Source organism: Zootermopsis nevadensis, unplaced genomic scaffold (assembly GCF_977971745.1).
Source record: "Zootermopsis nevadensis isolate Lab colony 2312 unplaced genomic scaffold, Znev_1.0 Znev_ptg000006l, whole genome shotgun sequence".
NCBI classification, from domain to species: domain Eukaryota; kingdom Metazoa; phylum Arthropoda; class Insecta; order Blattodea; family Termopsidae; genus Zootermopsis; species Zootermopsis nevadensis.
The window spans coordinates 891,886-909,238 of NW_028259138.1; the positions used below are offsets into that span (position 1 = coordinate 891,886).

The 17,353-nt window shown below is 36.5% G+C and overlaps 2 protein-coding genes across 6 annotated transcripts in view; both read right to left on the bottom strand.

Moving 5' to 3' along the window:
* The window catches only part of LOC110827939 (uncharacterized), a 343,471-nt gene that overhangs the window by 124,581 nt on the left and 201,537 nt on the right, over positions 1-17,353 (bottom strand). For 4 of the 5 annotated variants that reach the window (XR_015533767.1, XR_015533765.1, XR_015533766.1 and 1 more), the window contains one exon: positions 2,333-2,768. Coding sequence is in view for 1 of the 5 variants with exons in the window: in XM_087343438.1 (XP_087199564.1) it covers positions 2,578-2,768 (191 nt within the window). In the remaining 4 variants the exon portion in view is untranslated. Of the gene's footprint in view, positions 1-2,221; positions 2,769-17,353 lie in introns of those variants that run through there. The other variant, XM_087343438.1, reaches the window with a different exon arrangement.
* On the bottom strand, positions 4,262-11,428 carry LOC110827949 (putative gustatory receptor 28b). The gene is made up of 2 exons (XM_087343447.1): positions 10,556-11,428; positions 4,262-7,719 (listed from the first exon to the last, which is right to left on the bottom strand). The coding sequence occupies exon 2, from the start codon at positions 7,675-7,677 to the stop codon at positions 7,027-7,029; it is 651 nt and encodes a 216-aa protein (XP_087199573.1). The 5' UTR covers positions 7,678-7,719; positions 10,556-11,428; the 3' UTR covers positions 4,262-7,026.

Consider the following 17,353-nt stretch of genomic DNA (forward strand, 5'->3'; position numbering starts at 1 on the left):
GCTTAGTGACGCTGCCATTTCACACCTCCTGCCATTCTCATAAACGTATTTGTGTGAGCAAGGCTTCTCTGGACTGACATCAATCAAAACGAAACGCAGGAACAGCTTGAACCCAGAATCATCTCTGACCCTCGCACTCACGAAGATTCGTCCGCGAATTGAGGTGCTGGCATACCAGAAACAAGCTCAATCTTCTCATTAACAGGTCTGAACAACATTAATTAATAATTTATAAAATATTTAAACATAAAATTCCTTTGCTAAAATACCTTTGATCCTTTATTAATTTTTATATGTTATTTAATAGCTTAATTCTCATTTTTTCATTTAAAACCTCTTATTTAATGCATTATTTTGGATGTAATTTATTTAATTTATTTTACATGTAGATTATATACGATGTATAACTTGAATTATACACCAACGACTTTGGGGGTACAAAGTTGAAGAGAAATTATATTCTCCGACCGAATATCTATCATTAGTGTATTCTTCTATCGACAGGATCTAGACCAACGTAAACTTATACATTTACGACAAATGGAAAACTGTAAAGAGCAGTATGAACAGAAAAAAACCCACAAATTCAGCATCGGCAAAAAACAAAAGTTGTAACTCGTATTATTATAGTAAAATTTTCGCGACTGGGAAAGAGTCGCTTAGGATGTTGTAAATTATCCAAAGTTTAGGCTAATACTGCATTCACCATATTCAGGACGAATATCTATTAGTTGAGAGTTTATGGAAGCAATGTGACAAAACATTGGCGGAGTGAACGAACCTGATCTATTAGCTGCTTCCAAAATTACCTAACCAATATACATACACCCTTAAGATGGCAACTACAACGTTTGACGAAACGCTGGATAACCTTAAAAATTGGACCCGAAAATAGTAGTCGCACATTGCATTACATAGCAGACTAAATCAACTGATTCCAGACGGAAACGTACTCATGAGCACACGAAAATGATATTACTTTTTCATTTCACGGATGCCGAGTAGGTACAAATAACAAGTTTAAAATTAAGCAATATTTAATTGCATCTTATATATATATAATGATGGTGTAAGCCTAAATGTGTTCTACCGAATGTACTGTTTTTATTGGTAGATAAGTAACATTTATCTATTTCCTAAAAGAATCCGAATTGGATGTAAACCAAGTGCCATCAGAAACGAGAGATAATATCAGTGGTTATCAATACGTTATCCGCTAGTCTTACCTATGTAGTCTGCAGGGTATATTATGGACAGAAAACTGAAACGTTAAGGTACTCACAATTTTTGGCAAATAGGAAGTTTCAAACATGATATTCTTCTCTTAGACCTAAATACCTTCCTTATCTCCCTGTTCTCAATAGCTATAAATACGTCAGACCCCTACGAAAATAGGCCATCACCAAGTTAGCAGCCACGTATTTACATATGTATATTAGAATATTAAATTTTAGATACATGGAGAATAAATTAGTTAAATTAATGCAAACTCTATCAGACTAGTGATAGGTGTCACAGAAACACAATGAAATGAACCACAAATTTCGGACTACAATCGCATTTCATAAATTAAATTCTGATACGTGATTATAAATGTGAAACTAATGTGTGCAGTTTGAGCACTGTAAATGTTTGAGCTGCGACGTCATTTTGTCTTGCAGGTGGTCAAATGCCCCAATCTTTCATGCTCAGCTATCCCATGGCCTTACACTGTTCATTTGAATATCTATATATGTATAACTTAGCATTAATCCTCGCTGTGGTAATTTAAATATATTGAAATTATTCGTCCCCGCTCTCCGGTTCTCACGATAGATACAAATGTGTGTTTTGGAATTAACCTGTGTTTCAGCAGTCAAATTGGCCTCATCCTTTCACAAATAGCACAACCAACGCCACTTATAAACAACATACAGGCATTAATGAAATATTCTGATTTACATAATCAGAGACAAAATGTGCATATATTCAATCATTATCCAAATAGCTTTAAGGCAATTTCTGATGATATCACAAGTTTACCAGTTCATATTTCATTCGACGAGAATACGTCACATAGTACACTATTGCATAAGTGTTTTAAAATCTGTTGTATAAATAGAATTTATTATTGGAACAACTCTTTTTACTACTAAATATCTAGACTAAAAAAGCCCTAGGTGTACTCAGAAACTGCGTGGTTTCAAAGTATGGAATTTGTCATTCAGGACCTAATCCCTAATATTTTAAACTTTCATTTATTTCATGGGCCAGATAAGCAATTCACATGATTCAAATTTTTCCGTACAGATACGATACATTAAATACAGCGACAAATTTATTTTATACTCACCGATGTCCCAAGCATGTGTCACGAGATGCAGTAAGGCCCAGTTTGCTGTTAGAGGAAACCTCAAAGAAACCTTCTTTCAGTTCACTCTATATGCAGCATTTACCACGCACAAAATCAGTTTATAAACCCATTCTCACTACACACACTACACACTTTTGAAACACAATACTCTTACCTACAGTCGAAGACACTTCGTTATTAGTTTCCTTGTCCAAATGCCATTTCCTTCAGCAACGCCCTGATAACTAAACCAACGCCATCTGTCGTGGGAATAAACAGCACAAAATATACCTCGTACTGTCCACCGGCCACGAGAATATCCCTGCGGGTATAAGTCGGTTCTTGTGCGGTGCAAGGGGAATGTTTATTTTCAGGTCTGCTAGAGGGCTGCTATTGGTGGGAAGTGTGATACGCCAGAGAGTTACACTGGTACAGACTGAAAACATCAAGCAGTTAAGAGTAGCATGTAGACAACAAATTTAAGCAACAGATCAAACATTAAAGTTACAGCGACGTTCAAATTGGGTAGGGTGGTACAATAACGATTATTGTTTTATTTTTAGGGTAATCATCTTTAAAAGACAATTATTTTTAAAAACAAATTATTGTATTAAAAATACGAAGTATTATACAAAGGAACGTGGTATCAGACTTATTCAGAAAGGAAAAATTGTATTCCAACAAAGCATGTAAATATAAAAAATAATCGAAATTGTTCCTCAAGTGATACAGTCCCGAACACAGAGATACAAGTTTTGTTCACATTTGGCTTCCTTAGCATCTGAAACAAATTCATTTAAAACGAAAATAAAACGTAGTTGCTGTCTACAGAATTTTTAGTAACTGCGTTCACCTCATATTTATTGAACTTCGAAAGAAAAACAATCTTTATAAGTATTCAAAATAGTTTCCTTAATAAAGAATGAATTAATTTTAAAAATCGAGGCATTTTGTCGAAAGTAATTAAATATTATGTTGTTAAAATGTAAGAAAGGACACTGACCCCAGTTTAATGAAGAAATTTAAGTCACAAAATTGTTTATCGAAGTAATACCTAAATCACTGTTTTAAATTTAGTTCAAAAAAGGTTTTATTGAAATAAAATGATTGCTTCACTATGGACCCGCAAATTTTACATGAATTTCAATGACCATTCCCAATTGCAGTTGGATATTAAAATTCACTTCCTAAGCATTTGTCAACCGACTTTATTGACCCATTTCGTATACAGCAAAGTAAATTGTTACACAAGCACTTACCTTGATGAGAAAAGGCTTCATAACACAAAATAGGCAGCATTATCAAGAGAAAACTGAAATATCACTGAATCATCATTGCCAATGACCGCATTTCGGCCAATATTTATGATAATACAATTCAGAATTTACGTTATTCTGTTCGAAATTGTACCTATTCTAAATCCTATCACATTAACCTTTTAAAAAACTTATCCCGCTTAGTCCCAATTTGTAACTCGACATTTAAGCTTTCGTTTACGAGGTAAATAGACAGTCATCTCGAATTTTCCACGAAAGGAAATTAAATACGACATTAGATCTAACTGCGGTCATGCAATTCCAATGAAAGTTTGAGCCTCACAGCTGCAAACTACAAACGTCAAGATTCGGTGATTCAAAGTTACTTTCTGAATTTTTAACAGAGGAAAATTTAATATAATTACCGACCGTATCAAATGACGAATAATGAATGCATAATACATAATTCGTTTGATAAATAATTATTCATACACAAAAGCTAATGTGTAGAGATGTAAATCAGTCCGCATTCCGTTAAACCAGTCAGATAATTTCCTACTCAATAAAAAGTGTTTAAGCGCAAATCCTTCAGTAAATCCGCGTTAGACAAACTTGATATTGTGTGGGATTAATGGGAATATGAAAGTCAAAGTGAATAAACAAGAAAATCATAAATATTTTGTGCGATAATTATTTACAGATAACTATATTACAGTATCAACTGAAAGTTAAACATTTAAGTGAAACTTCGACCGAACTTTAGGCCAACTGCTTCTGCTCTCATAGAACCGCTGACTGAAATAGTAACTTTTTTCTCATTTATTGTCATAACATTACAAAGTTTTTCTGTTTCTTTACAATTTTTACATTTGCGTTTTGACTCCATAATTCTGACTAAGGGCAACTTCACAAACAGTAAAATACAGGAATAATATACGACAGCTGTCGAGACTGCAAGAGATACTGAGACCACGGATTATGTATTTTTGAGCCGTAGAGGGTGTGAAAGACGCAGGAGGAAGAAATCATGATATCACGGTTGAGCTGAATATTTACACTCTTACATATGCTGAATAAAACAAACCAAGTTGGTTATTCAAATACAGTAGCAAAGGAAAACCGTCTTTAGCACCACAGCAGTGGCATTTTTCTTATGCTACCACAGTGTGTGCGTGTAAAACCGCGTATAAACGAATTTTCCTCTTTCGACAAATAACTGTTCACATTTATTTTCACGCGTATAATGTAATCCGTGTTTGAGGAGGGTTTAATGTAATTTATAACAAAGAATTAATGAGAAATCTTCGTTGGCCTTGGGTGGTATTCAACAAACGGAAACACGAACCCCACTGCCAGTAAAAGGAGTCGTGGATGGGGAACAGAAATTCTGTCACACAACACCACGCGATGAAAGCGTAAGGTGGCGTGGAGGTAAAGCTATGGAGTTGCCAATTTCATGTTCTTGCCACTGATTTCCTTGTTCCCACTCTTTCGGAAGGTAGATGGGCGACTCAGCTCGTTGAAATAATATTACGAAATTAACAATAAACTAATTATAATAACAATTAATAAAGGGGTACAAAATGTGTTTACTTTTATCATTAAATTATTGCTTTTATAACAATAATTTTTTGAGGAATCAGCAAACGATATCTTAAATGACACAAGGAACAGAAACACAAAAATATAACACGTTGAATCGTACAATCTGACCTCAGAATTGAAGGTCTTTAATTTCTATATGCCGTATGTACATAAAAATGCCTCTTATGTTTAAGTTATTTTATTGAAACAGATTTGCATTATTGTTATTATCATTAATGCTGCTCTGTTGTGATGTACTAACTGCGCACAGTTGAATTCTTCCGTAGGTATAACAACAAAAATAATTAAGTTTTTCACTTTATATTAAATAAGTCATTAAATTCCTTGTAATATTATCATTTTAAATTCTGTTTGCTTCAGACATTATGTATTCAAATATTTTTAGAATTTCCGTTTGATTGAACATTAATTGCGGCTCTGGTAAAAATATAAACTCTCAGGACCACTAATACGAAATGAAGACTGCCATTCTACACGATCAGTTACATCCATCTGTAATCGTCACAACAAATTTCCGCAAGAGCTACCTGATATTGTCTCCTACTTTCTTTTCGCGTTTTCAAAATGACCACTTCTTAATTACTTACCTACTAAAATGCATTATACATGGAGTTTTCTATACAGCGAAGCCGCGAGGTGAACTTACGCGCTGTGGCTCGTCTGGTCGCTGGGTCCCGGCTGAGCAGGTGCTCGCAAGAATGTCAGTGCACATTCAGGGTCTACTCCACCCTAGCTATGAACCCACTCCAAAACAACATTTTACAGTTCACTGTCTTAAGAACAATATGTGACCTGTATAAATTACATCTGTCCCTCGATTTATAACTTCCAGCTTACGAAGTTTGGCTACAATCACCCATGCAATTTCCTACCTTTGTTTTATATTTACAAACATTACTTTTGCTGCAATGAAGAACCAGACTTCGTCCGAGGGAGAATGCGCTTCGAAGAAATGAAGGTGGAAACACAGTAATTGTTGTTTGACGTAAATGTTTTATTCATTAGTTGAATAGTGCTTTATAGGGTTAAAGAGGTAATAACTATCAAACCAAAATATATATCGTGTTGTAACACAACTAACTAACTAGATGGCTTAAGGAACACGAAGGTTCATCAATGAATTAACCAAAGCCCTACACCGGACCCTGTCCTGGGCCAACAAAATCCAGTCGCCTTCAACTTCTATCTCCCATAGAACCCATCTGATTTTATACTCCCATCTATGGTTAGGTCTTCTCAATGATCTCCTCCCCTCAGGCTTCCCGACCAGTACCCGGTGCACACATCTTCCATCCATGCAAGCCACATGCCCTGCCCATCTCAATCAGGCAATATTGGTGGTGAAGTACACATTTATAAGTTCATCATTATACATTTTTCTCCATACTCCATCCTCTTCTCTCCTAGGCACAAATATCCTCCTCAACATTATTCTCAAACACCTGCAATCCGTGATCCTCCCTCAGGTTGAGAGACCTTGTTTCGCACCCATACAAAACAACAGGCAAAATTATTGTTTTGTATATTTTAATCTTCAGGTTTGTTGTGTTGTAACATATAGTGAATAAATATTGGGTGATCTTTCTGGGAGTCGGTTACCATCCTGAATTATTAACATTGAAATTATGGAATTTCATTTCAGATTTACAATACCAATTTTTTCCTAACGAACGAATTGCGTGCATAAATCTAAAGATGCGTGTATCAGTTTCCTCGAAATGCAGTGAACCTTTCTTAGTGTTCCTGGTTTCTTCACCCCGCTTGGGTCGAAATATCATCCTGAGAAAGTTGTTTGAAACACTTGCCCCTTCCTCAAAAGAAGAAAAGCCAAAGTTATTTGAACTGATACAAGATAATCAAGTATGTGCAGATTACGCCCGCTATAGCGGACAGTAAGGACGCGTTAATGGTGAAGAGGCCACAAATTGTGAACTTCACTTTTAAGTTGGACACCTGGCTGGAAAAAAGTTGCAACTGGACTGTGACGTCACTACTTAAATTCTTGATGAGAAGCAACTTGTGTACAAGCAGTTGTGAGCTGTTGGCCTCTTCACTCGCCAGGTGACAGGACACAGTCAGAAAAATTAAGGCGACAGATGATAAAATCGCCATACACAGCGAAGCATACTCCTGGACATCGGTGGCGATTCCATCCTTCCCACTCAGCAACTTCAACATGAGGTCAATCACGAAATTGTAATTTAATATATGTTGAAAAAAGATATGCGAAAAACAAATAAGAATTTGGAAACCGTACTTGGAATTGAGAAGCTGCGACAATTCGAACAAGTCTAAGTGATGTTCCCTTAATGCTTTTATGCGGTTTAGAAACAGAGTCTTACGGGATGTATCTGTGCTCCTCACAACGGCCTCCGATGGCTGATACGACACTCGACAATTAGAACAGTTCTCTAAAATTAGCGTCTCTCTCACATCTTCAAGAACAACGGTCCTTATTGTGGGACCCGTGAAGTCGTTGAGCATCGCGATCTGACAGTTCAGCTCTTTGTGTCTGTACCTGTAACACTGTACCAAAAGAACGAACTTCACATTAATAACAAACATAGTAAATGCGCACCATTCTTCACAAATGATAAGCCATGGTAACCAATGAGTACTCCACACGAAGACATTAACACAGCTCAAGATAAAGGTGAAAATTAAAAGCAACGACAAAGTCACCTGAATTACAGGAGAAATCACGTTTTGGGCAATGAATTCATTACGATATTTGAAAAAACGTTCATTTAACAAAGTAAATTTCTTCAAAATAAGTGAAATGTTCCGCTGGTGATTGATTGAGCGGATAATTATAAGTATGACACATCCAATGTATTCTATTGATGTGTTGAGAAAATCGGTAACTAACAAATTGTGGTGGACAACTTGTGATTCTACTTGAAACGTGAATAACATTCTATAAACATAACAACACATTAACACTATGGCAAGCAAATATGGCCAAAGTAGTTTCCAAAACTTATTTCCTGTTTTATGGTCGTAATTTTTTATATCACTGATGGAGTATGAAGCAATACCAAGCAGTCTGCATAGATAATTCACTGGCTTCATCATAAAACACAGATGGACTTGATCCATATTATTATTATTATATTTAAATTGGACCAACACTTCGACTAGTCACTAAAGAAACCAAAATCTTTGTCAGTTATTTCACAAGACACTCAATGTTCAACAAGTAGAAGGAAACAATTTGCCATCAAAAGAAGTCAAGAAGTTGATACAACCGTTTTGTACATTACCGCCTTAAATATCAAGAAAACTTGTGTTCACGCTAATATTTTTTTGTAATTCTGATACATTATTTTGTTTCAGTAAAATGTATTATACTCTTCAGCAAGTTCGCTGGGCCTACTGTAACCAGAAGAACAGATATCGTAAGAACCCTCACGGGAGTAAGGGCAAATTAATACTACGCATGCGTACTGATGAGTCAGTGACGTCACTCATGCAAATTAATTAGAATAAGCCCAGTACATCTGGTTTCAGAATCTAATAAGAGTAGTTAAATTTGTTTAATTGATTAATAAGGAGAATGCAAAACTTACAAGACACCTGAATACAGTTCGCTGTTGTTTCCGGTGCAAAATCTATAGTTTCAATAAAGAATTTCAATTAACAGAAAATAATAGAAATGTATCTTGTTCTTGATCAATAAAGAAATGTTTCTTTGTATTCCATTTTGAGACGGTACAATGCTGAATGTTGTGGAATCGATACAGAGGAAATGAAATTTACTAGCAACCACTTGTATTTGCAAAATATTTCATTAATGTAATAACGAATACCGACAACAAAATTGAATAACAAAACGCAACTGTTTGCTTTTCACTTTCGTGTTTCGTTATTTTTTAGGAGTAGGATTAGGGTAGTATAATGGAAGTAGCGGTTATCGTAGGTGACTGATCTACGTTCACAAAGGCACTGCTTTTAATCGCAAAAGAAAATTTACCTTTTGATAGCCAATACCTCACATGCCAACTGGTTCAAAAGTAATTTGGACAGAGAGAAACGATAACTTCTGGGAAGAACATGTAGCACGTGACATTTTAAATTCTTCGATGTACATCATAATTCTATAATAAATTATAAACTAACAACAATTATTCTTAGTAATGAATTTGCGTGCATAATTCCCGTTAATACAAGCAGTAATGTAACGAATGCATTTTTATAACCTCAAACACTCGAATTTTCACAATATTCTTAATTGCCAACCTAAAACAATGGATAATAAACCTTCTAAAATTTAGTTCATAATCAAGCTCATAAAAAATGTTACGTGTTACATCAGATATCAGTGACAAATAGAAAGACAGATGCGTACATAGCCCAAAAGCCATCAGGTTAATTGACAATCTGAAGTTAATAACTTTAACAAAATAATGCATGTTATGTTAAGATTTACCACAGTAAAGCTCTATACAGGAGATAATATAGCAAAATAGCTATCACATTAACGATAATCTTTGCACAAAACAGCGTTGATTGAAATATAATTATTCCTTGCCTACCAATAATCACAAATGTCAAAATTATTTTTCTCTTTATGCAGTTAGTGACTTAAATAACGTGCGTGTATTTACGTATGTAGTGAATGAGTTTTTTGTGACATTAATATCTAAGAAAGCCGGAAACTGACAAATATAAGACAACTTAAGTTTAGCTGTATCAGGATTATAGTGTAAGTACATGCAAAACCAAAAACAATGGAGAGGAAATGGTAAGTCTACAGAGAAGAATCCACAAGTTGTGAATCTCACTTGCATTGCCTTCAGCTGAGCAGAAAAATTAATTAGTTCTTTTACAACTCCGACCCTAATTAATATATGAATGAGAACCGAATATTTTCTGGCTTCTTCTACTGCCAGGTAACCGGAAACTGTCACAGAAAGCAATAGAATGAAAGAGAAAAATCCCCAACTTATGTAAGTTATGATTACATAATAATGTTTGACGTCCCTCTGATTAATAATTAAACCATGTAAAATATATAGAGAAGCGAATATCCACACAATTGAAACAAGTAGCGAAGCTCCAGAAGTTGAATTCAAGAGGTTAACGTTGATATATAAACCCTTCTCCAAACGTGTACTTCATAAATATGACGTAAATGCGATTCGTCGTTGACTTTGCAAGCTGGCAAACGGAACCCTTCAGATTAATTCTTAATTTGTTTATGTAGAAGACGCCAGATCGATTAGTGGCTACTGTAATCTCTCGTTCTTTTAAATCACAAGAGAATTAATTTAGCCACTCGTTAAGATGCCTGCATGTCTCGCAGTAAAATAACTTAGCTAACATACTGTGCAATCACCAATTAATTTGAAAGCATACATACGTTTTATGTTTTAGGAGTATATATTTCAGCGTTAAAGACGAAAGTCTAAGACAAAACAGGTAAGAGTGTATTATAAACAGTGTTACCAATTCTTTTATATGAAATATTAAATTTATCTTGTACAGGTAAATTCTTTCTTCTGGCTTGAAGCATATGGCATCAATTTTTATAAAGTTATTGAACAGCTGAGTTACTTTCTTTCTGTTGAGTGTTACTCCAGACATTACAACAATTCTGGTTAAGTAGTAATGAGTTTACTCAAGTAATAATAACAATGTTTATATTAAGACTTAAAACGTCAATCCAATAACAAAATTAAATATCGGCCTTAAAATAATACGTCAGTCAGTAATAGTGAATTAAAACGTTAATTTGTTTTGAAACCAGCACTTAATTTAACTACGGTAATTCAACTGCGTAACTTCAATATTCTCAATTGGTATGACTGCAAACCGTTGATTGGAAATTGTGTGTTTGGAAGGAGAAGATGTCTAGTTTTTAAAGTACTATCCCAGAATTCGTCTTAAAGTCTCGAGGAAAATTATTAAACAGCTGAGTCACTGTAGCCAGTAAACTGTCCAATCGATATTCAAGCCACGTTCACCCAGACAATGTAAACAAGAACGAAATACAAGTTTGATGCGGCCTAAGTTTGAACTACGCTGAACGTGAACGTTGTGCGGTTTCACTTTGTTGTAAATTATGCAATAGAAATGCCAACTTTTGAAGAAGTTCCTCTTCATTTTCCATGAGTGTGCGGTTGGTAACATGTTGCTGCAAGACAGCATCGTACGAACAATAATCGATGAACGCGGAGACTTCCGGTTACATCCAAAATAAGTTAAATACTCCCCTAATGCTCACCACGTCATGCCGAAGTTCAGAGGAGTGATGTTGTATCTCCACGCATTCTTATCCTCGGCACAAGATGAGGCAAGAGGTTAACTTCACGCCCCAGCCGTTTTGACCACGAAGAAATAAAATCAGTAGTCACTGGACTGAGTGGGCCCCAAAGCCTTGGACCTTGTGAACAAGTGAAATCCTTCCCTGCCGAGAGTCAATCCCGTTCGTAAAGAAAGTTGATAGCCTATCCCATAGTGAAAATCATTCTGATGGGATTTTATTTTAGACCTGAGAAGAAACTTTGCCTGTTTAATATCGAAACTCTGTTTCCAACCTTAAACCGCTTCTTATTGTCAGTAGAAGTAAAACGAAGTAATTTCAGAATAGTTTCGTATCTCAATACGAACCACTCACGTTCTGTAATTATTCAGTTATGGTATAATGTACAGGGCGTTCCGTTTAAAACGCAAAACTAACTACTACACGTGAGCCCCTTCACGTTACAAAACGACGAAACCAATGGCAATATTTAATTTAGGTGATAAGGCAATAAGCATCAGTTTCAAACCGAGAGAGTCTTCATTCTGAAGATGCAGGAGACAACATTTCCAGAATTCGACTGCGTAATCGGTGACGGGAAGACGAGAATCTTATAAAATTTATACGTGTTTTATTGATGGAACTAGTTGATGGTATATGGGGAGGGGGGAGGAGGGACTTGGAGACCACAGAAGTCCTGTCCATTGCGCTGAGAAAGAAATATCGTGTGAGGGGGATTTAAGATTTAGTCCCGGTCTGCAGTTCGCAGCAACAAATCGAAATAAAAGGAGCAGCACAGTCAAAGGCTTACGGGAGTATTACAACGCTGAGCACCACAACATTTATCAGTTTCAGGAACGTTATTTTTCACGGTGTTCTTTTCTCACTCACGTGCACCTCTCTATTCTATTTCTCTTTATCCTTTCTTCATTCCTATTCATTCTTACGGCTGAGAAAATGAAGATGTTCGAACGTTTTCTTCATCAGTACAGATATGCACAAAAGGTTATCAACTATTTACCGAATTTAAGAATATGTGTAGAAAAATTAGGATTGGCAGAAAGGACAGCCAAATTATATTAAGTAAAGATGGCAGCAAAACGTGAAATGTAAGTAGTTAGTAGATTTAACATATGATATAGTACTAAAGAAAGCGCTGTAGTGCTTGTAAGGTAACTAAGGTTGTAAAAATTAAAATGTAATTGCAAATTAGATGTTTTATGAAATGGTTATTGACTTACTGTAAAGCTATCTTACACAGGCAACTAACGACGTTAATGGTTTCAGCTATTAATGTTACTCATTTACACATGCAGAGAAGAGAGACCTCATTTACGACTTTGAAAATCGAAAAATATACCTTCCCAACTTAAGCATAATTCAAGAATTCGCCTGGAGATGCTGATACGATAGCCAGAAACTCGATAGACATTAGAACCCGGTATATCCCGAAATTTACAGCTACGTTAATTTACCCGGTCAGTGTATCCGAATGAAACTGGGATGCTCCGTGGTTCTTCAACATGAAAGCGGCTGTTATGATGGAGCACGGGGGGGGGGGGGGGGGCATATCCTCTTTGCCCCCGAGCCTCTGGCGTCATAGACGACCGATACGCGCCATCTTTCATCAACAACGTCAGGTCAAACACGCAAGTGATCTGCTCTCCTTGCCGTCCAAAGAAACTGCAGTCTCGGGCCGTCCAAAGGAACACCATGACCCCCGATTCCACTTTAATTCGTACGGACGTTCTGTTCCGTGACACTAAGTGTAGGCAGAGAGACTAAGATGGACTGATTCCCTAGCTAAGAGATCACACCAAACGTCTAAAATACCTTTAGAATTTCCGCTTACTCCAATACAATGTATTGTTTTAATATTATGTCACATTCGATAATAAAATGTAGTTACCCAATATTAAAAAAACGCGTTTTGCTAGCGTCGTGTTGGCATACGCCGTTCAGCGTAATGAAGAATGTCAGGTCGTTATATAACAAGGTTGCTTCAAATACGTAAACACTCTGATGGTTGCATGTGGAAAATAATACATTTTACAGATATTGATTACTCAAGAAAATCCAGTCCCAAATGTCGCTATGTCATTAACGACAGATTTTTTAAGGGAAATTATTAATATTAAACCGTTTGCTACAAAAGGCATAATTTCGTGATGCTCTAGCGTGACCGAAGAACACCTCATGGCCCCGATCATATTACTTTGTCGCGTTTCTCCTAGAAAATTGTCAAACTCGACACAAGTTCCTGCTACAAAACACTGTTCCATCAGCGGGAGCCGAGGTAATTATTGAGACAGACTTGCATTATTGCAGCATTGGAACCGATTAATATGTGAACTTTCTTACACTAATAGGTATAATGTTTAATTAACTGTGTAGTATTTAAGTAAATTTCCCTCATGTATAAGGCAGTGGTCCGCGAGAATGAAGAGCCTGAATATTACCCCAGGACTGGTAAAGATTGAGAACCCTCGTCTAAAATAATTAATAATTTCAGAAGTTAATTCATAGTTGGAACAAGTCAGAGGACTTTATCCGTAAAAAAACTGAAGAAGAAAAACAACAGGTAAGTTCTAAATTACCAGTAAGTAAACAGAAACCCAACTTGTAGCAAATGTTAATGCATGGCTGGTTGTGTCACTGGTTACTTAACTCATGTTAATGTGTTTAACTACGCTTTCTCAACAACGTGGCGTCGAATGGGAAGATAAGTGACATGTATTATTATGGATGATACGACAGTGACAATGTATTTGAAATTATTCTTCTAGTGTTTGCCGGAGTGACAGGAAAAGCCACGGCAATAGTACATTCGGCCTCAGGGCAAGAAACGACCTAGGAACTTGCTGAATATGAAAAAAAGAACGCTGACCACTAAAGTGATAAGATGAATCAACGATTTTGTGTTAACTACACAAGTTATTTGGTGCAGAGTGATGCAAGTGGACGATTATCTGAAGAACTGAGATCAAGAAGGCTGCGTATTTAAAATTACTCTGCAGATATTCTGGCGTGACTAAGGAAAATCATGAAAGCCCACAGTGTCCGATAGGAATGCTAACCGGTTGCATCTGCGTGACTCAGACATGTTTAAAAATTCGTTTGGAGTGACGCATTCCTTTGAGCGCGGGTTTTAATCAGGCATTTTCGTTTTTTCATGGGAGAGGCGTAGGCAAGTCTTCATGAGGTGCTGACAGCCACATCCAGCTGTCAACACTCGAACAAACTCCCACTTTGTTAGGCCTCTCCTTACATAGTTGTCACGCTGTCGAATCAAATTAGTTTCAAGACTTAAACATCGACATTTGGCAGCGTCTCTTGGAAACAAACGTTAATGATTCCCTCCGCCCAGCCATTTCTTGGCAGTATATAGATATGTAAATAAAGGAACAGCGGTTCGAGGACAGGATAGATAGTGAAAATGACTTTCTTCTATGTTGCTACATCATGTAGTCTCGTAGAAATTAACCAACGTTTCAGAGGTCCTTACTGTCTCCATCATCGGGACGATTTATTTTCAATCTCAAGACAGTCATCTTCACACTTGACGCTGTTTTAACCTGAAATTTTAGAGTATTCTTTGATTATGCGTCTTACTTTGATATTATTCAAAAACATTCTTCTTTCTCAGTTCTTTTAAGGCGATAAAACCTGCAACATGCAGTACTCTAGCAGTGCCAGTCTATATAATTCAAAGGTCCCGTTCATTATGCTTTAAACATTGAAAGAACAGTTGTAACAAAATGCAACCACCTGTTTCACCATTCAACAACTCTGCATTTTGTCACAGCAAATTATAAATCTCGTCTGAATGTGTGAATAAACGGATTATTTTCTTAAATGGCATTAACCAGCTGATGTTTCGAAGAAAAACGCGTTATTTTTTTTTTGAAATTCCTGGTTATCACAGCGGCGTGGTGTACTCGTCACCCTGATGATAGAGGCAGCAAGCATCTCTTCACGTCAGTAGACTTGTACCAGACCACACGGCGCAATAACCCAGAAGAAAATTATATTCGCGCTGTGTTTTCTTTTGGATTCCAACTGAATTTGTAAATATCACTCAGACGTACTTGAACTTGTATAGGAACATAGGTGTCGAAAAACCATTTACGAAACTGTTTGCACTTCGAAAGGTTTAGAAGTGATATTTTATAAATTCTTACAATTTTCCCTGGGCGATGTTTGTAGACCATTAACTCCGGGTATCTTTTAAATTGAAAAGGGTGATATTCTTAAGGCGTGGAGTTGGATAAAGCAGATAGCCTTAAAAATACAATTATGCTTCACCATACTCAAATTCAGGCTAGAAGTGTGTTTCAGAGTTTTATGTATCTCGAATTATGATCCAGCTTCTTGAAATTCTTTTTCGTGGACTTGATTTTGTTAAGACTTCCATGGCTTATTTAGGTTTAAAACATAAAGTATTATATGCACACTACACTTTCAATAGTAAATTATATTATAAATACAGAGTGATTATTTCTTTTGCGAACCAATGATAATTTAAGCAACTTCGTGTGAAACAGAATTAGGAACACAGAATTACAATTCACCAAAGATTTCTGTCTTCTGGGTTGTTGCGCAGTGTAGTCTGGTAGATGTTTACCAACGTTTCATAGGTCATACTGCCTCCGTCATCAGGGCGATGAATTAAATGAAATCATTCATCGCCCTGATGACGGAGGCAGTATGACCTATGAAACGTTGGTAAACATCTACCAGACTACACAGCGCAACGACCCAGAAGACAGAAATCTTCATACTCACAGCCCTGATGACGCAGGCAGTATGACCTCCGAAACGTTTGTAAACATACTACACAGCGCAACAACCCAGAAGACAGAAATCTTCATACTCACCGCTGTGAAAACCTCATCGCCCTGATGACTGAGGCAGTATGACCTATGAAACGTTGGTAAACATCTACCAGACTACACGGCGCAACAACCCAGAAGACAGAAATCTTCATACTTACCGTATCGCCCTGATGACGGAGGCAGTATGACCTCCGAAACGCGGTAAACACCTACCAGACTACACAGCGCAACAACTCAGAAGACAGAAATCTTCATAATCATCGCCCTGATGACGGAGGCAGTATGACCTCTGAAACGTTGGTAAACATCGACCAGACTACACAGCGCAACAACCCAGAAGACAAAAATCTTCATAATCACCGCTGTGAAAACCTCAAATCATCGTTGATTTGTCTTGCATCACCTACATTATTACAAAAATTTTTGAAAATAGCGACCAACACGTTGCATAAAAACTGAGCAAGACGAGACATGTTCGATTATCCTGCCTGCATCCTTATTGGGGTGTTGTTACTTTACGTATTCACAAATAAAAAGATACTATCTAAATATTTAAATACCTCGAATCAGTTAATAGAAATGTACTTGATATCCCCTGTACATACAGCAGCGACACTGTGCATCTAGTGTCCCCTACGAGAAAAGTACACAGCCCATTATCTATACAATTCGTAATCACACTATTAAGCACTTAAGGGCAATGAGCAAACCCTTTCCTCTCCAACACCCCGCTACCTCATAATTATACAGTACAGTAGGAAATTACTTGACGGGGACAAAATTAATCTCTATAAGGATATTTCTATCGATATGACTAGCCAAAGCGATTAAGCGAAACAGCGATACAAGTGCAAAAGCTATTAAGCGGCGGTAAAGGAAGGAGTCGAATTAAATTAAGTATTAATGAAAAACGGTGTGAAAGCAACTGTAATACCAGTGAAATTTTATAAAGAACACTGCTAATGACATAAAATTACTTTTAAATGTGTTAGTCTCTTATTCCATACCTGAGGCTAAATGGATAATATTTGCTTTCAGGTTCTGTGTAGTCTATCCCACATAAATTGAAGTTCACGCTTCA